Below are 23,194 nucleotides of genomic sequence, written 5' to 3'. Positions count from 1 at the left end.
ATTTTCATTCCATGTACTCACATGTCTGTACAACATGCTTACATGTTTAAATGTTACATGTGTACTTTTGAAAATATGAATATAGCAAAAGCAATTGTCCATGGTTCAGAAGATTTTAGCCATTTGGACCACGGAGATACTGTATACTGTATGTTTTGCACAGAAACTGTGTTGCGCTTGCTAGTTGCAGTTGAAAGCATATTACCAAACATTCAGACACTAACATCTAAGATGCTTATTTCTAAACAACACTTTATATCTAAGTGGCAGTGAGCCAGAACACTTAGATTCATGAACACTACAAATAACCCAGGAATTCAATGAAATGAATCTTAAGGGAACACACTATCTGGTCATTGCAAACAATAAAAATACCCTTTTCCATTTGACGGCTTAATTGTTTTATTGAAAAAAAGTAATTTTTTATTGTGATGATAGATTATTTTTTGTATTATAATCACATAGCTTTTCCCTGAAGAGACTCAAGAGATTATACTGAAACGGATTCCAGTCTTCCCTTATTTCGTATGTTATAATTCGGTGGTGAAATACCCTCTCTGCCAATCCTCATTAAATGTGGAGCCTGGAGAAACAATTCCTCAACAAAGCCTGGAAAATATGTATGCAACTCGCGCATTGATTCATCTCCTAAGGTTTTAATCGACAAAAGGATTGTGGAAGAGAGTCTGTATCCTTTCTGATCTGTGTCATTAAGCGAAGAGAGATGCCCAGGAGCATAAAATGCTCTCTTTTCAGCAAAACTTTACTTCACCGGCTCCCTGGCAGTGTGGAACGTAAGCTGCAAGATGCAGCAGACATGGAAGCCAGGTTCTGTAGCGTGTTGTGTGATGAAATACACCTCTCTCTGCCATGGTATTATGGCCATGGGACTGTCTTCTATTGAAGCGAGCACTGTACATGCCCTAACTCTGAATGAACATGTCCAGCACAATGGTGTCTGTGTATATGCACTCATGGGCTTGCATCGTGCGCACACAGCTATGCTTAGAGCACATATTCGGGCTGCGGGGTTTCGCCGGCTGGCCCGTTTGTGGTGTGAGCTTGTGGGCGATACAGCCTCTCCTGTAGCGCACTCTGGCATCACGGTGTCTTTGTGCGCTGCCTTCAGCGAGATATCAAATATTTGCTGTTTTGCAAAACAAACTGCAAAAAAAACTGACAAAAAACATGACCTATAAAATGCGTAACTGTATTCAAATGAATGTGTAATAGCGCTGTGATCTTTGAAGCAGCTAACATTGTTATTCAATGACAAAAACTATATTAAGACACAGTGACATTTTACATAAAAAATGTAATGCATAGTTGTAGTTGTGAAATGAAAAGGTGCCAAGCTTTAATGTGTACACACCATGCTGATACTCTTTGAAAGGCTGCCAGTCTGAAAGTGAAGGCATCGGCTGATTACAGTGTTACAGTGGCAGGCAAAACATGAAGTATCCTCAACACCCGATTTGTGAGACTGAGAATCTTATAATGTAAGTATAATCCAGAAATACTCTAATGGACTAATGTGAAGTGTAAAAGCAAAAAAAAAAAAAAAAAAAAAACATATTGTTGCTAACTGCAGTCATTTCATGCCAAGTTCATTTCTACTCGAGAATTTTAAATTATTTTTATAAGAATTTCCATGGTGAATTCTTGACATTTGGCAGCATAACGAAAATGTGGTCTGGTATATCCCTTTACAATTAAGAAAGATGTGATAAAACATTGCGATTTCTTTCTCGTCTTACAAAAATAGATTCATATGGAGCAGTGGAATGATTAGAAATGTAATTTTCTCATATTTGGTGCCGTTGCTTTGGCTAATATCCCAACCAGCTTAACGTAGTAGCCTGGCAATGATTTTAAGTGGGATTGTCTGAGATTTGTAATAAAATACAGGACATATGAGCAGCTTTGTCAGTGCCTGGTGCCGGGGCAGAGACAAAATGAGAACACGCGCACGTCCATAAATCTTCGCAAGAAAATCCAGCGTATTATAGAGAAGAATGGATTCCCGCAAATTGCTTTAATGCCCCCAAGTGATTCTTCATCAAATTTTGTGACAACGCGTTACCCATAAAGGTCATTCCCAGGTCACTGTTGCTCACACATCTTTAGAGGCACATCAGCATAAATATGCAAGGGCAATTATTAAATTAGTCAATAATGGAATTCGGGTTGTGTGCGATATTGCACATTTGGCAGGCAGTGGCAGAGTTGCAGATGAATGATGTCAGCGCTCTGGCTCGAGCAGATTGTTCTCACACAGCCAAAGTGTAATTGGGGAAAAGGTGTAGAATTGTTTTATCCCGTTGTTATTTTTCTTAGTGTCAGGTGCGCTGCATTTAACATCTATTCTGCACTGTGTAGAGCACGATGGGGCAAAATTTGCCAATATTCTTGTTATTTGTGGCTTTGTTACAAATTTCTGTTTTTGTGGTTTATGTTTTAGAAATATAGGGAATGTCTATGTGCACATACGCCCATGCTTACACAAACAAGTATATATATCGCACATTACAAACATATGCATTTAATATTTTGCACATTATTTCATGATTTTAGTTAATATTGAATAAATGCCAATAGAATTCCAGTTTTTCTGTTACTATTTCAAAAGAAACTGGTACCTGAGAGCATTGGCACATCCAAAGCTTTCCTCTCAGATTTGAGGCACCTCATAAAACTGCTAGATGATTCGGCTGGAAATGGTGCACTTGATAACTGGTTCACACGGCAACCAGAGGCAGTGAGTGAGACTGTCATCCAGTGAGTGGACATTAGTGGCTGTGTGGTTAAAGATAGAACTAAAAAGAACAGGCTTATTTCTTCTTCTGCAAAACGCATAGGGAACATGGAGTGTTGGCACTGAATTTGGGGCCAGGGGATTTTGGGTTCTCAGTATTAAACAGGGAGTCCGTAGGCTGGTCTAAAGGACAGACGGAGGTCAGATTTGTTCTTCTGCTAAGATGGGTGTAGGCTACGTGAACCATGTTCAAGGGCACATCAACAAAGACATCATGTTGTGTTTAAGACTGCATCCTCCTGATAATATACCATATCATTTTCTTTGGCCTGTGTTACTTGCCTCTGACCCACTATTCAATGGTAAACTCCCCATGATTTTACTGCTTGAAGAAAGACCCTTTCATCTGAGTGTGTGTGTACATGCCTGTGTGTGTGTGTGTGTGCGTGTGTGTGCGTGTGCGTGTGTCTGTTCGTATGTGAGTGTGTGCGCGCATGCTTGTCTGTGTGGGTCTGTGTCTGTGTTTGTGTGTGCGTGTGTGTCTGTGTGTCTGTTTTCTGTGTGTGCATGTGTGTGTGCACCTGCATGGTGTGTGTGCACGCGTGTGTACGAGTGCACGTGTGCGTGTGCGTATGTGCACGTGTGTGTGTGTGTGTGTGTGCATGTGTGTGTATGTGTGCGTGTGTGTGCGGGTGTGTAAAATCATTCTCACCTGCTGTAATAAAAAGCCCCACTGAACTGAGATGGAGGAATATAAAGGAGGAAGGAGAGGAGGCAGAGGGGGAGGGGAGGGGAGATAGAGAGGGAACAGTTCATATATTTATATTTATGTACTTTCTTTCAGTTTATGTATATAATTCATCTTCCATTCAAAGTGCACAGTGGAAGATGAAAAGCCGCCATCTCTTTCCTTAACCTTTAAGAAGAAGAGCTGTGAATTTATTTAAGTCTCCGAGCGAGAGAGTGCAAGGCTGGAGAGGAGAAAGAGGAGGGGAGAGGGAGGGGGGCGCAATGTTGGCTGGGCAGAACCTATGGTCATTGTGGAAGGGCTTCCAGCATACGTGTGTCTGTTCACCCCCTGTGAGGGGCCCCGATCGATACAAACTCGGAGCAATAAAGCTTTCTCCCTGTCATCTCTACAGAATACAAAGCAGAGTGGAGAGAGGGAGGGGGGGCAAGGGGTGAAAAGCTGTTCCGCTAGCCAGACCAATCCCCCCAACCCCCCAATCTCCCCCCCCCCACCCCCTAATCAACGCACACCGCCAGCACCTCTTTCCCCTTTCACATTTGCTCTCTCTCTCCCCTCTCTCTCTCTCATAACTGCTCCCTGCTCTCGCTGTGTGTCGGCCATGTTGCTGACCCTCCTTGTAAAAACAGCACGTAAATAATTAATCCAATCATTATTCTGATTATCAGCGATGTTGCAACAGACAAGAGAAAGAGAGAAACAGCGAAGGGGCAAAGTGGGAAGAAAGGTAGAGAGGTGGGATCCAACAAGATAGATAGAGAGAGAGAGAGAGAGAGAGAGAGAGAGAGAGAGAGAGAGAGAGAGAGAGAGAGAGAATAGGTACAGGGAGGGAGAGTTAGAGGAAAAATGGTGGAAATGGAAAGAAAAGAAATATCCTGACGAAAACTGTGGATAATGTGTTAATAGACGGAGGGTGGATGTATTTGTAGAGAGAAAGAGAACGAGCAGGCAGAGGCATTGACAGACGACGGATGTATCGGCAGAGAGAAAGGGGAATTATGGGATATTGAAAGGTGAAGGTAAAAGAAGGTAAAAGAAGGTAATTCTGACAGACAGAGAGAGAGAGAGGAGGTATCAGGGATCAAACAGCACTCTTCTTTGCAATCCTATTACTGTACTTAGAATCTACCGGCAATCCAGGTGGACCAACGTAGCCGTCCCACACAGACCTCAGTAGCCCAACGTGCACGGGAGGAGATAGATGAGACGGGAATATTTTGTCACTTTATCCTCAATATTCTGAAGGGCAGCACTTGAACAGGCCGCGGTTTGTGTCAGTCAGCCTTTAGTGACAGGCTTTTCATCCCCAATCCCGTCTCACTTTCTCTCGCTCCTTTCCTCTCTCCCCTCCCCCTTTCCCCCTTTCCCTCTTTCTCTACATTTCTCCACCGCCGTGGCTTGCTCATACCTTCACGAGGCTTTTAAACGTTGCGTAAAAATATATAATATTAATGAGACGGCCGCGTTCAGCGTTTTTATGAGCGGCTGTACTTGTTGCCGCAGATTTGTGGTTTCAATTCTTTTGGTTTACACTCATCTGCGTTACGTGTTTGTGTTGTTTGTCCTTTTTTTTGGTTATTATCGCGCTCTTGACACCTGTTAAATATCTCTATAAAACGGAGGAGCTCACTCGTGCCACTCTTCCTGCTCCGTTTTATCGGTGGACTGTTACGCGACCGGTCCTGTTTATAAGGCTGGCTTTAATTACTTTCATCCTCTTCATGCACTGACACTGTCAGCACGCCTCTCCATCACCGCTTTGTCCTTTCACCCCTTCTCCATCCCTCCATCCCGCCCGTTTCTACGCCTCATTTTTCTCTTCCTCCTCCGACTCCCCCTCATTGTTCACATTCCTCTCCTCCATCCGTCTTTATTTTATTTTTAGTTTATTTATCCCTTTCTCCTCGCCGTGCCTCATCCTCTCTGAACCTCTGACACCACGGTTCTCTCAATCTCTGTCCGGGCTCCGGCCACCATTTCTCTTCCCAGCCTCCCTCGCTCCCTACCGCTCTCCACCAGTTCCTGCAGGGGTTCCCTCTACACCTCTACCGTCTCTCTCCCCCCCCCCCCCCACCTCTTCCTCCATCTCTCTCTTCATCCTCTAACTTCCTTTATCTTCCCCCCACTCGCTCTTTCTCCCTCCTCAACTTCCTTTCTCTTTCTCTCCCCCCCTCCCTGTACTTCTTCTTCCATCTCTTCCTCCTCAGCTTCCTCTCTTTCTCTCTCTCTCTCTCTCTCTCTTGCCTGTCGTTATGTTCTCTGGGGAGGGCAGTAATAATGGCTGTGATAGAGTCGGGGAGGGAGGTGCGATTATTGTCTTGTCGGGAGTCAGAGGAATCGATCGGCCCAGAAATATGAGGCGTAAGAAAGAGGCCTTGTGTCAGATACAATAACCACCTCCTTCCCATGAGACACACACACACACTCTCTCTCACACACACACACGCGCGCACACACACACGCTCATTTATTAGATACCTTTATTAGATAGTGTAGATAGATATCCTACCATCAGTCAGTCACTTAGCTACAAAAGCATTTTGCTCGCCATAGTGAAGTTCTCCCTTTATAAACATCGTATTTCTTCAGTGCTGCACATTAGTGGGAACAGATTGTTGAACATAGTCATGGATGCTATGAGATATACTCACAGAAAGACAGACAGACCGACAGACGGGCACACACACACACACACACACACACACACACAAATAAATACACTTTCACTCTCACACATACAGACCCTCCGGTGCTGTTGCCTGGCAACACGGCCAAGTGTCCTATCGGAGTGCAGCGCTGTGTCCAGTGATGTCACGGCTGCTGCTGACCTGCACTACTGCGCTCTGCATGGAGAGGAAGGAGGCAGAGGTTGGGGTAGAGATTAATGGAAAGAGGGAGTGAGACAGAGGAAGGGACGAGTGTGCGGTGGGGTGGGTTGTGAGTTTTCACATGCACAATGTGACAGCGAGGGTGAAAAGCATTACGTTTCGTTCTCCAGGCAAGAAAGATTTTCATTTCCAATAGGGGAAAAAATGATTTAAGGCCATTGAAAGAGGCTCTGTTGGTGCTATTGCTGTAACTAAGCAGGGGTTACAGAGACCACACGTCTCAAATACAGTTCTGAGATCATTTCAGGCACACAGCGGCGTACGAACCAAAGCGCAGAAGCTAATGGCTCTATGAATGGTGACTGATCTGGGGTCAGTTTATGGTACAGTGTGGAGCAGAGACGGTCACACAGGCCGTGCCTCTCGTCTAACCTCCTCCCCAGATAAACTCTGCAGCCTCACTCTCCCCTCCACTTTACCCTCTCCTGCACATCCAATCTCCTCTCTTCAAGCGGGTCAAAGCACAGTCTATTTGCTCGGGCCTTATTTTTAATTTTCCGCTGGGCTCCTGAGCTCCGGCCCTCTGTGCAGCCGTCTGCTCCTGTTTGCGAAGCTGTCTTCTGAAGGCGCGGCTGGAAATCAGGTCCCGGCCGAAAACATTTAACCCAACGCCACTCGCCTCGCGGGTCCAAAGCAATACGCTACACCAGCTTGTTAATGCAAATATTTAATCAGCCAATCACGCGGCAGCTACTAAATGCGTGAAAGCATGCAGACGTGGTCAAGAGGTTCAGCTGTTTTTCAGACCAAATGTCAGAATGGGGAAGAGATGTCATTTAAGTGACTTTGACCATGGAATGATTGTTGGTGCCAGACAGGGTGGTTTGAGTAACTGCTGATATCCTGGGATTTTCACGCATAGTAGCCTCTAGACTTTGCCGAGAATGGGGTGAAAGAAAATCCAGTGAGCAGCAGTTCTGCAGGCAGAAACGCGTTGTTAATGAGAGACGTCAGAGGAGAATGACCAACAGCAAATAAGTCCAACAGTGGTATGCAGAAGAGAATCTCTGAATACACGACACATCATAACTCTAAATGGATAGGCTACAGTAACAGAAGATAAATCTAAAAAATAAGTCCTAATATATACTACCTAATAAAATGCTCACTGAGTGTGTGTATAAATGACGTTACATTCAGGCCCTTATAATGCATTTCATAAAAGTGGACCTAAATAAAGAATGAAAAACGTGACTGTGGGCGTGTCTGTGAATGTGAGCAGAGCAGTGTCTGTGAATGTAATCAGAGTCCCCTTTTGAAGCGACGTGTCTGTCACTGCTAGCGCCGCCCATCTGGCTCTTGTCTGTTGGAGGGGTCTGTTGGCCTGTCTCACCCCGTCCACCTCTTAGCCCCTCCCTGTCTGCAGTGACAGCCCCGTGATTGATCACCCCAGACGCGGTGGCTCCGCCTCCCCGCAGGTCAGGGTGTCGGGGGCGGAGTGGACAGGGGGCTCTCCGCTGCCCCTCTGACGGGGAATATGGCCGCTCTCGGTGCTGTGTGGGGCTCGGAGCGTCCTCCCAGGGTTAGGAATCGGCGGCGGTGTAGGGCGTACACGCGGTCTCCTCGCTCGCTGAAGGAGCCGCTGTGATACTGCCCTTTCTGGCCTTCGCCGCCGAACAGGACACAGCGCGCGCAGGGAAGAGCGCGGCCTGATGGGAATAGAGGCCTCCCCGACCTCCCCTCCCCCTCCGGACAGCGCTCCGTGCGGCGGGGTGGGGAGGGGGAGGGGCAGGTCCGGGGCCGTCGCCGGGGGCGATGCGGCGACCTCTGACCCCGCGACACACATCCACCCGCCCCTCCCCGACCCCCCGGCGCACCCCACGCGCAGTCTGTCACCGTCCCCTGACAGGCGTGACCGAGGGGCTGCAGCGTCCTGCTGCCAAACCCAACCCCCCCCCCGCACCCCCCAGAGTCCTTGATTGTCACAACGCGTGTCCCCTCCGAGATTCGGCCACCAGAAACACCCGACGGAGGCCGGCCGACTCAACAAACGAACATCGTTCAGTGAGAGAACTGCAGTGCAACGGCAGTAAGAGTGGCATAACGGGCTGAACTGACATTAGGCTTGTCTGGACCGGGGCTTGATATCGGCCATTTCTGATAATCAATATGGTTCCAGTCCGGTTTACGGGGGACATGCGCAGTGGTTATTTATTTTCCTGCATGTAAGACTGTCCTGTCTGTGAGTGTAATGGTTGTTGATGGACCTCCATCTCCTCATGAAAAGTGCACTGGGTGGACCATCCCCCCACCACCACCACCCCACCCCCCCACCCTCCCAACAGAGAAAACGGTCCTGCTTTCTTGAGGGGAAAAAGTGAGAGGCAACACTGCCATCATGTGGTGATAATGTGCTACTGTTAGTTCTGTGACTTCGGTTACGCGTTCGAGGGACTAAAAGTTGGTAAAGTAGACATGCCAAACATTTTCTAATTGTCATATTAATAAATGATTATATTCGTATGAAACACATTTGGCTGAAAATGTTTTTAAATTACTATTCAAAATCAGCCACCACTCAAGCGTCTATGAAAATTTACATAAAGTTCATTAAATGAAAGTTAATTAAGTTGACATAAATACTTTTTTACTAGTTAATTTGCTTAAAATGCTAGCATCAGCAAATTTTCTATGAAACACATGTTGGAATCAGTTTTATGTTACATGAATGGAAAGGCAGCGATTGATGTGAAATTCACTCGAATGAGTAGCAGAACCAGGTGCTAGAAATATAGTAAGCCTGTGGGGTAAAATACAAAACCACAATAAGAGAGAGGTAAATAAAGAGAGGGAGAGAGACAGAAAGAGAGAGAGGGAGAGAAAGATAAAGAAAGAGAGAGAGGGAGAGAGAGATAAAGAAAGAGACAGGGATGTTTTTCACAGAGTCGTGATCAACAGTTTCCAGCCACCCCAGCACTTTCCAGTGGCAAAGCTTTCACTCCGTTGCCCTCTCCTTTCTTCCTCCTTGTCTCTTTAATCTTGCCTCCTCCCTTCTGTCCTCTCCCACTCTCACTCTCTCCTCCTGACCCCCACATCCACACCTCAAGCTTCCTGTCGCTCTCTTTATCTCTCTCTCTTTCTCTCTCTCTTGCTCTTTCTCAGTCCCACGCAGACTCCCACAGGTACTGTGGTCAGCCTGCGTTCGAGGTGATAATCTAGAATATTCTGACCCTTCGAAAAGTTCTGCAGTGGAGTAGTTCCATCTTGTGCCAGTCAATCGAAGACAATTCTCACATCTGACATCTGCCTCCTGTCCTAATCTCTCTTCTTTCTTTCTTTCTTTCTTTCTCTCTCTGCCTCTCTCTCTATGTCTGTCTTTATCTCTCTCCCTCTCTCTTCCTCTCTCTATGTCTGTCTCTCTCTCTCCCTCTCTCTTCCTCTCTCTCTATGTCTGTATGTCTGTCTCTCTCTCCCTCTATGTCTCTCTCTCTGTCTCTCTCTCTCTATGACTCTCTCTCTCTCTCTAACTCTCTCTCTCTCTCTCTCTCTCTCTCTCTCTCTCTCTCTCTCTCTCTCTCTCTCTCTCTCTATGTCTCTCTCTCTCTCATTTACCCCTCAGCGCAGACTCGGGGCAGCTCCCTCTCTCTCGGGCATCTTTCTGTCGACACAAATTCTTTCTCTTTCCACCATGCGCTCGGGTACAGGATATGAGGGGGAGGGGCGGTGGTGTGGTGTCGGTGGGACGGGGGCGGGGTCGGCAGTGGAAGGAGGGAAAGAGCGAGGGGGCGGGAGGGCGGCTGAGACGTCTATCCTCACGTTTGCTCTGCTCTCCCTCATTCGCTGAGAGACCGAGAGTGAGAGGCTGAGTGGCAGAGAGACAGGCTGAGCCAGCAGGTAATGCAGTGAGGGAGAGCGCTTATACAGGGTGTGAGTAGAAGAGAGAGACAGACAGACAGACAGGCAGGCAGACACACAAACAGACAGTAATGGTGCACTCAGATGCTTGGTTGCCAGGTAAGAATTTCCTCTTTCTGTCCTTGGGCTCTCTATCAGCTGCTGACAGTGATTGGCCTCTCTTGAGGTGGGACTGCGGGGTTAATTAGCACTCTTGGGTCTAACGAGCTCTGGTAATGAGTGGACATCAAAGGGGGTCAGCCAGCTGCGGTTGTAATGAAATGTCAAGGCCCTCGCTGCCAGGGAAAGAAATGAGACAAACATTCTGTGTGTGTGTGTGTGTGTGTGTGTGTGTGTGAAAGAGGGAGCCTGTGTGTGTGTGTGTGAGGGAGAGAGAGAGAGTGTGCGTGTGTGTGTGTATGTGAGAGAGAGACCGAGAGAGAGTGTATGTGTGTATGTGTGCATTAAAGTTGCTCTCTGTGGTTCTTTTTGAGCTCTTAGCCAGGTAAGAGTATGTTGTGGGCCTCCATATGCAATGAGCTTCACAGAATTGCTCTGCCATGCACTTTACTGTGCTGTGTCAACACTTCCACACAGAAAAAGTAATATATACCAGAATACATAAGAAATATGCCACAGTACACACATATGTTTAAAAACCTATATACTATCAATCACTCTTGCATTCATCTGTAATTGTACAAAATATTTTTGATTGTTATGAATAATGTACTGTGATGCATGCTGACATTGCATGTCATAACTGATATTGTAAAAATATCCGACTCATATATTGATATAAATTGACATATATTTAGTGTATTCCTGCATATATCCTTGAAGAAGGGCTATAATAGTGTCCTTGTAGCGGTGCTCTGTACTAATACTGGGCAGTATGGTCAGAAGGCATCAGTGACATTGGCGTACATTCTTTGGCATCACTGTAAATAATAATTGAGATGAGTGAAAATGAGTGTGTAAAAGAATATTGGGACTGATATAGAGAAGTCTAATCAGAGTGCAGTCTGCAGTATAGGCGGCCTGGACAGTGTGCTCTCAGAAAAACAGCATTTCTTGCTCTTCATCGAAACAGATTGTCCCTATCTGATCTCACACATTTGTGCCCACACCCCACTGCACATCCACAGTGGTCCCGGTTGTGCTATTGCTGTCTTTTCAGTTTTCATGTATGGGCGTGTCTGTGTATGTGTGTGTGTGTGTGTGAGAGTGCATGTGTGTGTGTGTGTATGTCTGTGTGCAAGTGTGTGCATATGTGTGTATGTGTGTGTGAAAGTGTATGTGTGTGTGCAAGTGTGTGCATATGTGTGTTTGTGTGTGAGAGTGCGTGTGTGTGTGTGTGTGTGTGTGCAACTGTGTGCATATGTGTGTATGTGTGTGTGACAGTGCATGTGTGTATATGTGTGCGTGTGTGTGTATGTGTGTGTGCATATGTGTGTGTATGTGTGTGCATACATGTGTGTATGTATGTATGTTTATGTGTGTGTGTGTGAGTGTATGTGTGTACGTGTGTGTGTTTGTGTGTGTGTGTGAGTGTATGTGTGTACTTGTATGTTTATGTGTGTGTGTATATGTGTGTGTATGTGTTTGTGTGTGTGTGTATGTGTGTGTGTTTGTGTGTGTGCGACCAGCAGCGGGTGTTGTACTGTGTATTAATAGCTAATGGACTGTACGTGTCATGTTTAGCACCAAGTAAACCCCAGTATGAGTATGAGGGGAAGTGCAGAGGGGAAGTGAGACAGAAAAAGAGAGGGAAAGAGAGAGAAAAAGACCGCTTAACATTATCCAGACACTTACACACTTACTCTAACCATGTACTAACCAGCGAGTATTCATACCCACACTCACACCAACCTACAGAACACACTAAACTGATATAGCATAGTAACTGTAGCTAGAACTAATCATGGTCATCAAAGTAATGCATTTATGATTGATGAGCTGCAGCTTGTGTATTAATAATTAAGGTGTATATACCTCTTTGATTTTTACCAGTTCCTTATTATTATCATTATATATAATGGTATAGCATTGTACGTACGTCTGTAGTTAGGTATAAAAATAATCATTAACTTTTGTGGGGACATGTCATTTAGGCCTACATTTAATTTCGACCAAACAACTTCACTCCCAGTAGCTGAACTGAGTTATGGATATTGTTTTTCACATATGTAAAATCCAGGCATACATTTATCTGAAATAATCCCAAAAATATTTTGTCCAAAAAATAGTTTTAACTTATCAGCAGTACAACAACAAAAGAAGAGTCTTGGTAATATTTTAGGTAAGATTTGTCCTCAACAGAAAATAAGCTCATTAGAGTTCTTTCTTCTTGTGTAGAGTGTGCATTTGAGTCCTGGTAAGAAAGTATTGAATAAAATGTTCTTGCCTGTTAATACTGTGAAGAAATTATAAATGTTCATACACAAACATTGTGATTCTCTTGTAACTCACTGGTTCCCCCTAGTGGCAGTTGTGATGAGCTCTTCAGTGATGCCAATATTCAATAGCTCACTTGTCAACAATCCCTACCTATTACCTTTATGCAAAAGTGAAATTTGAAATATTACCGTGCGCATGTCATAATTAGTGTGGTGTGCTAATGTGAAAAATACAGTGAGGTGAAGATGGTAACGATGCTATTGTTCACAGTGAACACATTTTGCAGAAACAGCAGAGCAGACAGAGAGAGAGAGAAGGAGGAAGAGACACAGAAGGCGGAGCTTGACGGGTGTTTATTTTTTGCAGGTGGCCATTATAATTAGTTTTTTAGTTATGGACGTTTGCAATATTTTAAAGGAAGTTATATTTTCTGTGCGTGTGTCAGCAAGTGCATTTTCATTGTGTGCGTGCATGTGTGTGGGTGTGTGGGTGGGTGCGTGTGTGTGTGTTGAAGTGTGTCCATATGCTCATATGGTTCTGTTTAATAATTAGTTTTTAAGTTATTGAATTAGTAATTCTTACAGACAAGTTCAAGTTCAATGTGCAGCTTATGCAAATAACACATTTGAAAAAGAAAAAAGAAAGAAAGAAAAAACCAGATTACCAGGGTGAACGTACTGCCACATGCCTGCATATTTCATCTACAGTCTGTGCACACCTGCTGCTGCTGGTAATTTTCCAACACTAAAAGACTGTAGCTATGACTGCATCATGAGAACATGTGTGGCTCAGTATGCTAATAGACTCGCTGCTCAGTGTTCCCATGATGCTTTGAGGTCACCGATACTGATACCACGGATACCACCGAAGCCATCATACATCAATTGTTTTTGTAACTTTGTGTGTTCGGACCATAATCAAGGTCACATACAGTGACACCTCAGCTACAGACCAAGTCAATAAAATTTGTATTAATTGCAAACCATTATTATTATTATTATTATTATTATTATATCAAGCCATTAATGATGAATTAATGTGAGCTGAAAGATAATGATAAGTAAGCACCGGTTTTATGTTGTTCTTTAAACGCTTCCAGAATTTATTTTTATTTTTGTAAAAGGTATAAATACGAAAAATAAACATTAAGTGAAATTGATACATTTGCATCTGCATGCATTTCCGTTATGTAATCTAAGGTCTAATATAAAAACCCTTTGTGTAGAAATGTAGGAAGAAACCCTTTTGATTAGTGACAAAAAGATAAGAGAACTCGCTGTACTCGATATTTAAACAGATTTGTGATCAGCTCAACTAACTTTACATGTGTATGAAAAGAATTTCCAAACTTCCACATTAATGAATGGATGAGGTTTGTGTTTGCTGTTTTTCCATGCTGAACCCCACACTTCAGAACCATGCCGAGTAAATTTGAATTTGAATGTTTGCAAGTCCATGCCCTGAGATCACCACACCAATACACAAGAGGCCTATGTTGACAAGATTGACTTCTAAGAAATCAAAGATTTTTGCTGCAGGTTAAGCTCCTGTATGTTTTGCAATGTTACTGTTGTTATTCTTTTTTATAAAAGGAAAATAATTAGAAAAGAAAATGTTGTTCATTATTAATAATCACAGCATGGATAATTATAATAATAATTAGTATTATTGTTTTTGTTATTGTAAAATGTCTTGTATGCTTTCTGTGTCTCTTCAATTTACTGCGTGGTTTAAATTTCTGGGTCAGCTATTTTTAGATGAGTAAGTAACCTACAACACACTACTATTTCTTCGTAATCTGATTTTTTAGCTATTTCTGCAAGATCTTAATATTTTTCGGAAATTAATTAGGGTTACGCGAGTTTATCAGTCCTTCATTCCAGGAAAATTCAATGGCAGCCATTTCAGATTTGGCAAATTTTGAAGCAGTGAATCCTTCTCTCTGGGGATGGGGGCAGTCCCTATGCTTAACAGGGGGCTGAAAAGGAAACGGTTCTGGGCTGAAAATGTGATGTAATAATGAGTCACCGGATGGTGTTGTCCACGGCCCGGCTCTGTCCCACCACGCGACACATGCTATGCACATCACACGTGTGAGTGCGGTGTACAGTACGTTTACAGTGTGCAGCGAGTACGTACAGGGAATCAATGGCTGCTATTTCAAGTTCATCATCGATTTGTCTTTTATTTTGGAATATTCAAATGTTGCTAATTATAATAATAATAATGACAGTGATTCAGCTGTACAACAATGTACAAATTACCCTGAAGTTCTCCCTCCAACATCTAGCCTCTAACATACAGTGTGTGTGTGTGTGTGTGTGTGTGTGTGTGTGTGTGTGTGTGTGTGTTTGTGTGTGCATGTCCATGTGCATGTGTGTATACTTTAAATTACTTTGACATACATTTTGCTAGTGGAATTGCTTGTTATTTTGAATTTTGAATTATGAATAAGGAAGAATTATTAAACTAGTAAAATATACCTTGCTTTAACTTCTGTATATACCTCGATTTAAATACACCTTAATTTACTATTTTCTTCATTAGATAATTAGCATGGCACTACCATAAAAAAGGATGATGCAGGAGAATGTTGCTCTGACAACCTTTGATGACCTGACCTTAGGTTATTAATTATTAAATAATATGTATTTCTTGCCTAAATTTTCCTACATTTATTTTGTGACTTTAAAGCAGGTAAATTAAAATCATTTCGAGCGAGTGCTATAGTGCGATACTCGTAAATTGACCTAAGGATATAGATTAAATATGATGTGCTATTTTTGTTTGTGTGTTTGGGGGGGCGGGGGTTCGCCACTAACCCCCTATCTTTACCTGCCTACTCATTTCTACCTGCGCCGACGGCCTTGCCGATGTTATTATGTTTTCTTTTATCTCTCGTGTGGGGGCTTAGCTGTGAGTTCATTATTTCCTTTTCCTTTTAACCTCATGACTGCGTATTTCAAGTTAAAGCTTTGTCATTCAATCTATTGGAAATGAACCAAAGCAGTCTCAGTGCACGTGCCGATTTGTGGAGCAATTAAAATTCTTTAACTTTAGTTATGTTTATCGTAGCCTACGTGTAGATTAATGCCGTAGATTAAAGCGTGAAAGTGAGAGTCCGTGTAAATGTCATCGAGAGAAACCCGCCCGTGAGTCACGAGCGGTCGTCTGGCTTGGCAGTATATATTCTATAGTGGTTTCTAATATTTGATCTCACCTCTCATTTTGTGACGGGATATTACACAGACTAAAATCTATACTTATTCTCTCAAATACGTGAACATCTCTGTCCATATTATTTATTCTGATAGTGGTATTGTAAATATTTAAATATCGGGGGTACCGCGCCTTGTATTTAGTAGGCTGTATGAAGGGTGAATCTATTTTTAAGTGAAAAGTTGGAAGGAAGAGAAAATTTTTCGAAATGACTCAGTGTCGTCACGGCGAGCGACGCAGCCACCTGCCTTAAACCTATATAGGCTAATCCACGATAATATTGGTTCCAGTGAGATATTCAATATGCCGAAATTACGTTTCATTTTAAAAAATCGTATACTGTACGACTTTACTAAATATGAAAAAGATACAATAACGTCTTTCACATATTGCAGTAGGCTATCCTCTTATGCTTTTTACTGTAGATGTACAGGATATTTTTTCTGTCTGCTTGGATGTTTTACAATATTTGAAGCTAACAAAATAATAGAATTGTACTATTCAATAATACATTTAATCCGTAATAAAAAGTAAACGCATCCTGCGATATGTTACTTAATGAACTTATTTTTGATGATGAACTCATTATTAATATATTTATTTACAGAAAGTTCTAACAAACCCACGGCGATCATGAAAGCTCTTTGATTTACATTTAGGAGAATATATGGTTGTGAAAGTTGATGGATTTGCAAGTGATTGAATGCGCCTGAATGTTCGTTGTTAAAGCCGACGCGATTCCTATACGCTGTTGAATGAAAGTACGACATCGAACTGAGATTCCAGTGGCATCGATATTCTTCTTTAAAATCATTTTCATATAAATAAAATGGTTACATTAAGACCGGTTATTTCTTAAGTCCTGTAACGTCTTGCTATTGTCTAAAACAAGATAATTATTCATTTGCAAAAACAGCAGGCCTACTGGAATTTTAAGAGTCGTTTTAAATCCTTTAAAAAGTAGATAGAATGTATGTATTCAAAGCATATCATTCATATCATTATCAGTCATTTTGCCACAGCGACCTGACTAACTGCTGAATTCACACAAACATCATTCATCTGTGTCAAGTGTCAAAAATCAAAGAATCAAGCCATGACTATACCAAAATATATTTGCACATTATTTAGCCATTTTTAGTGTAGATGAATATCCACACATTTGTGAGAACAATCACTTAAGTGGAAGAAAATTCATTTCTCTTACTCTTACTCTTACTTACTCTTATAGCAGATTTTATTATAGGGCAAATTATGATCTCTTATCCTTGATTATCCTTGATGCCAATCTGGGAAAGTAATAACAACTATTAACTGTTACTAAAACCCATTACTTAGAACCATGTATCCTAAATTAGTTTTTAATCCCCCTCAGCACGAATGAAAATAATAAAAACAAAATCCTACAAAACAACTGTGATATTGCTTTGGATTTATTTGTGCTGGCCAGTTTGGTTTGGGACACTTTTGACATTTATTTGAAATGATTGCAAATGCCAAGTGTGTTTGGGGGGGAAACAGACAACTGCAGCACAGCACACAGTGACACTGCGGATAAGGAAACGACTCTCATAGAACAAAGAACGAAAAGGTCATATTTTAAAACAGTGGCGGCCCTTTACAAACAAGGCTGATTCATCTTTGTTAAGTAGTGGTAAAATACAGGCTGCATTACACTTATGAAATATAGTATAATGTTTGTGTCATGTTGAGGTAGGATGCCAATGGATGCCTTCTCATTTTTATTAAGTAGTGTCTTTTGCACAGTCTACTTGCAGTGAATGTGTTGGTTAAGGTACATGACTGGGACCCACAAGGTCGGTGGTTCTAATCCCGGTGTATCCACAATAAGATCCGCACAGCCGTTGGGCCCTTGAGCAAGGCCCTTAACCCTGCATTGCTCCAGGGGAGGATCGTCTCCTGCTTAGTCTAATCAACTGTACGTCACTCTGGATAAGAGCGTCTGCCAAATGCCACTGATGTAATGTAATGTAACTGTGTTGAAGAACAGTATCTCAGCTCTGCTGATTGATTGGAAAAAACTGTACCTGAAACTATTTTGAAATATCTTAAATTCAAGAGAAAAACTGCAACTTGAAAAGAAACGGTAATAAAGACAATAAAATATTTCCATACTTTCCCCTCCCTCCCCCTTTTTCCATGTCCTCTGCTTGCTGCTGTAGCCGAGTTAAATTGTTGATCAACCTTCTTTTTTCTCTCTTGAAGATATCAGAATGTCAAAGCCAGTCGAGGAGAAACCTGGTGTTGACTTTCCAATGGAGAGCGCAGGCAAGTTTGTGTGTGTGTGTGTTTGTGTGTGTGTGTTTGCGAGAGAGACAGAGAAAGAGAGATACTGTCAATACGTGCATCTGAGTTCTTCTCGTTGTCATATGTGACTGTGTATTCATCTGTTAGTCTGTGCGGACACATGCAGTAGTGTGTGTGATTGTGTGCAGTCGTATTTGTATATGTATATTGTTTGTGTGTATTTTTGTGTGTCCATCTGTGTTCTAGAGCGCATGTGCATCAGTGTTTATCCATGTGTGTGTGTGTATGTGTGTGCGCTTGGTTGCATATATGTGTGTGCGTGTCTGTGTGGGCGCTTGGTTGCATGTGTGTGTATCACCGTGCGTGACTGCAATTATGTATATTTCAGCACGTTCAGTCTCGATTTCTCATTGTTTCCAATCCTCTGTCAAAGAGAGAGCAGGAGTTCTAGTCAGCTAGTATGGGTGACACACATTCACCATAGTTAATATCATTGCTAGTCCAGGCACACACCACATTCAGTTCAGCTTTAGCGCAGGTCTGTCAGCATTTTGCAAAGTTTAAGCACTAATTATGTAAAAATAAAAACCCTACATGGCATAGTTATTACGGTGTTACATCACATTAGATTATGTTTCTAATGCGTGCCGTGATGTGCCTGGGTCATTTGTAGTCATAGTTTTGCCGTTAATTGGTTGGGGGGGTGGACTGACTCATGGCACGTTTCCCACAGACAGCAGACTCTTCTCCCACTCACTGAAGCAGCCATGGGCCAACAGCGCCCTCTAGAGGGCCAGTATTACAATTTTGGAACGATTCAGAGGTCTCAAACTAAGTACCATGGATGGCTGTGTGTATGCTGGTTCTTATGTATGGCTGAATGAGTAAATGGAATCAATTAAGGCTGCATTCATTGGTTGGAATGAAAACCATCGGAGAATGAAGGCTGATTGATCAAATGAATGCTAATTGATCGAACCCTTGTGCATTCTCCCCATAACATTCCCTGTCCCCCAAAAATGAAATTAATTTATTGCACTTTACTGTTCTTTTTCTTTAGTGCAATTTTGAATAGCTTATACAAGAGGACCCAATGCATTAAACATTTCTTATCTCTCTTCCTTCTCTACTCAGACTCAGATAGAAATGGCCCAAACTTCAACAATCAGGTTTGTCATTATATAAATATTTTCAAAATGATCACAATTCTGTTTATATAAGCATGTGTTTGTTTTAGATTAATGTGCATCACATTCATACCTTCATTTTGATGGTGATGCGTAAAATCAATAGTTCAAATACTTCAGGGATCTGTATTCAAATGAATTAGGCTGCGGCTTACTCTCAGGTACCATGCATAATGTCAGTGTGTTTTGATTGCACCCTTAATAATAGTGAGAAACAGAGGCAACAATCCTCAGTTGCTGCTGTTTAGTATGGAACATAAAAAAGCAAAAGATTTTTCATTCAAATTCGGATTATCATGTCATCCGTAAATAGAACACTGATGACAGCCCTTCATGCGTATTTTACTAGTTATGGATTTGATGCTTTAACCTGTGGAAGAACCTAAGCACTTGTAAATCGCTTTGGATTAAAAGCGTCTGCCAAATTAATAAATCTAAACGTAAATGTAAAATGTAGAAGCATTTTAATACCAGTCTACTTCCTCGGGTGTCCAATCTTATCCGATGATGTGGGTGCAGATTTTCATTTTGGCCCAGCACTACAACCGATTCAACCAATTAAGTAATCATGGGCCAAGTCTGAACTAGCCCACTTGCCTACTATTGCATTGGTACATTTAGTACACTGGATGAGAAAGCCGTTAAGTAGGCAAAAAGTTTCGCTGAATGAAGTTCTGTAAATATGTTGATGATATACGTGTTTCCAGGGCTCCGTTGAGTGTGGGCGTCCCCGAAACTACTGTGTCGTCAAAATACGTACTGTCTACTAAACAAACTGCATATCCAACATATCCAACGCACTATTTTCCAACGGTACGGCGGATGTGTCGTAAGATGTCCGCCCTTGTAATAAAGCCCACACCTCCTCCTCCGTGATCTATTGGACTCAAAGATGGCTCCATCATCTTCCTCTCTGTGGGACCTATGGTCTGAAAAGTCCTGAAAAATCTGCAGAAATATATATTGTAAAGTACACTACATGGAGAGAAAATTTTGCCTACTCATCCAGTGTATTCATGGTCTGCGTTTGGGAGCACGTTGCACACTAATATAAGTAGTCAGTATGTTTAGTAGATAGTAGATAGTAGATATTTTTATGACACAGTTGTTATCAGCCTGTTCCGCTCATGGCCTTATTCATCAGTCAAGGCCTTGGCGAGTAGAATCAGGAGCCTAAGTGTAAAACATGGTTCAGGACTGAGATTGAAGCCTCTGCTTTGTATTCGTTCCTCGCTAACAGGTTCAGCAAATGAAAATGCCCCCATTCTGCCTCTCTTCCTCTCTGGGAAACAGCAAGGTGAGTATGTGCTTGTCCAGGCAGAGGTCCGAGCACAGTGGCCTCCAACCCTGGTCCTTCAGCAGCACTGAAGAAGCCTTCACTTGCATAGATCAGTGGTCACAGGGAGAGGCTGAGAGAGAAGAGCAGAGGCTGTGAAGGAGAAGGTGTGAAAGAGAGAGGATAGAGTGAGTGGGTTGAGGATGCAGGGAGACGGACAGGCGATCGGGAAGACTCCATTTTGAATGGTACTCACAGCGAGGGCAGCTGCGGTGTCTCGGAGACTGGGGTGGGTGAATTCAGCCCCTCATTACAGCCACTGGATCTCACCATGGCAACAATGGCTTCCGAATCCCAGGAGCAGGCCCTGCTGCTGGAGCACTGCGACAGCACTAAGAACTGAGAGAGGCAGCAGGGGGGAGTCTCATTGGCTGAAGGGGAAGGGTGGGGGGGGCTGTGATTATTCCAGGGTGAAGGGGCCAGCGCAGACCTGGGGGGCTGCAGTGTATTCTGTCATTTCCTTTCACACAGCAGGCCATTTACTGTAGGTCTTGAGAACCAGGTATGCTGGTTTTTATTCCAGCCTCAGATCCTGACTACATAATTGGTTCAATTATTTCCTGAATGAGGGTTTGCACATAATGTATATACAATGAAATGTGTTATTTGTGTTGTCTAAATAAAAACTGTTGCTTATAGTCCATGCTCTAATGCAGTTAACTGCGTATGGCTGAATGAGTCATTGGAATCATGGCAGCATTAACCGGTTGGAATGAAAACCTGCAGACACGTGGCCTTGCGTGGCAACCAGTTTGAGACTACTGCTTTAGCCAATAGAACGCACCAGAAAAACAGCATAGACACTGTCCTTCAGGACTGGAGTTGCAAACCCCTGAGGTAGAACAGAAGGTGTGTGTCCTGCCTGGCTCTCGTGGGGCTGAGTGTTTGTCTCTTTGACTCTCAGGGCAAGATGGAGGAGTGTGGTGAGATGTCCCCTGCCCACGGCCCCACCCCCTCACAGGCTCCCCTCCCCCACACGCAGCTCATGCTGGCGGGGAGTCAGCTGGCCGGGGTGAGACTCTTATTCCTTCCATCCACACCGAGTACCCACACCTATTTCCCACAATGCCCTGCTTCACTCAGACTCTTCTCCTCCTCTGCCGCGCTCTGACAATGTTCCGTCAGGCAGGAATTACACCGAGTGTGTAGTGTTTGCATAGCGGTCGTGAAGCAAAAGCGAAGCGTGCCAGTCAAGACTTGTCAGTTTCACCTGACGCAGTGCGCCAGTGTATTGGTGTGGGCAGATCTGAAACTACCTGAAGAAACGTGGTTAACAGTCCATTGCACATTAATGTTAATGAAACTTTCGTTAATGTCACATCATTAGTCACGTTTTTTAAAAGTCTACTTGCATTTTTTTAAAAGCTCAAAGTAGGCTAATTTACTCTTATTTGCTGTAGTTGAGTGTTTTTTTCAAGGTGAGTTATTGTGAAACCACTCTCTCAGCCCTATTGACACAATTCAGTTCTGGCCTCTGTTCACTCGGCGGTGATAAAGTGATAAAGGATAAACTCATACAGTATATAAATGGCAATGTCTATATTGGCAAGTACATGTGATTTTAATGTAGCTTTGCCTGAAATTAATTAAATAGGCTACATGTAGCAACATAGCAACTTCATCCCAAGCCTTTTATTTTTTAAGGCTGTCACTATAAAAGGGTGCGCTGGGAGTTATACAGCTTTTTCACCTCAATGATTCACTTTATTCTATCATCTATAATTATATTTTCTAAAATCTTTCTCAAAAGACTCTCATATGTATTTTGACTTGTGATTGGTTAATCTTTTTGGTTCATTTAACTTGTTCTTGGTTAAGTGTTGAGGCCCTTCCCATCCCTTTACTTAGGCTATAGCTGCCTTAATATTTTATTTTATTTTGGTGACAGTTAAGTGACACACCCAGTGTTCATTTGGAAAAGTTTAAATAGCAGATCCGACCTTTATTATCTCTGTGATGACGGTTGCTTTTATCATTTGCATCGCTGAGTTCATTAACATATAGCAATAAACACATGACTATAGGTTGCATATCAAATACAGTGGGTCTCTATTATTAGAGAATTATTGGCAACCCCTCACTGGCAATGCACAAAAAATACTTCAAAAAATAAACAATATGATTACTGAGATAAACTCAAAATGCAGAACAGATATAGAAATACTGCACTTTATTCATGTTTCAATGGAACGAACCAAAATCAAACATTAATTTCATAAAAAATAGATTTCACCAAAATTAAGGTTCCATAATTATTGGTGCCCAGGTTTAATACTTGCATCCTCCTCTGGCAAGGATAACAGTATGGAGTCTCTTCAGTTCAGCCCACAGGTTTGGATTGAGGTTGACATTTTGTTGTCACAGAACCAGAATTTTAGGTATGTTTTGGGTCATTGTCTTCCCGGAAAGTCCGCCTACAACCAAGTCAGACAGCCAGGTTGTTAGCCAAAATGAAATCCATTATACCATTTTACCCAGTGCCCCTGGACCACTGGAATTAAAACAGCCCAAAAACATCACTGACTCAAAGTACAGTATATTTTTCACACATCAAGATTT

General features: G+C 42.7%; 1 protein-coding gene across 1 annotated transcript in view; it reads left to right on the top strand.

Annotated features, from left to right (window-relative positions):
• LOC133136134 (POU domain, class 2, transcription factor 2-like) overlaps positions 1-23,194 on the top strand; it is a 55,536-nt gene that overhangs the window by 17,885 nt on the left and 14,457 nt on the right. Inside the window, exons 2-5 of the mRNA XM_061253379.1 lie at positions 18,071-18,133; positions 19,247-19,281; positions 20,540-20,596; positions 21,540-21,647. Coding sequence (XP_061109363.1) covers positions 18,071-18,133; positions 19,247-19,281; positions 20,540-20,596; positions 21,540-21,647 — 263 coding nt within the window. The remainder of the gene's footprint in view (positions 1-18,070; positions 18,134-19,246; positions 19,282-20,539; positions 20,597-21,539; positions 21,648-23,194) is intronic.

Source organism: Conger conger, chromosome 9 (genome assembly GCF_963514075.1).
Source record: "Conger conger chromosome 9, fConCon1.1, whole genome shotgun sequence".
NCBI classification, from domain to species: Eukaryota; Metazoa; Chordata; class Actinopteri; order Anguilliformes; family Congridae; genus Conger; species Conger conger.
Note: the sequence above shows the minus strand (reverse complement) of the source record. Positions and strands in the feature narration are given on the sequence as shown.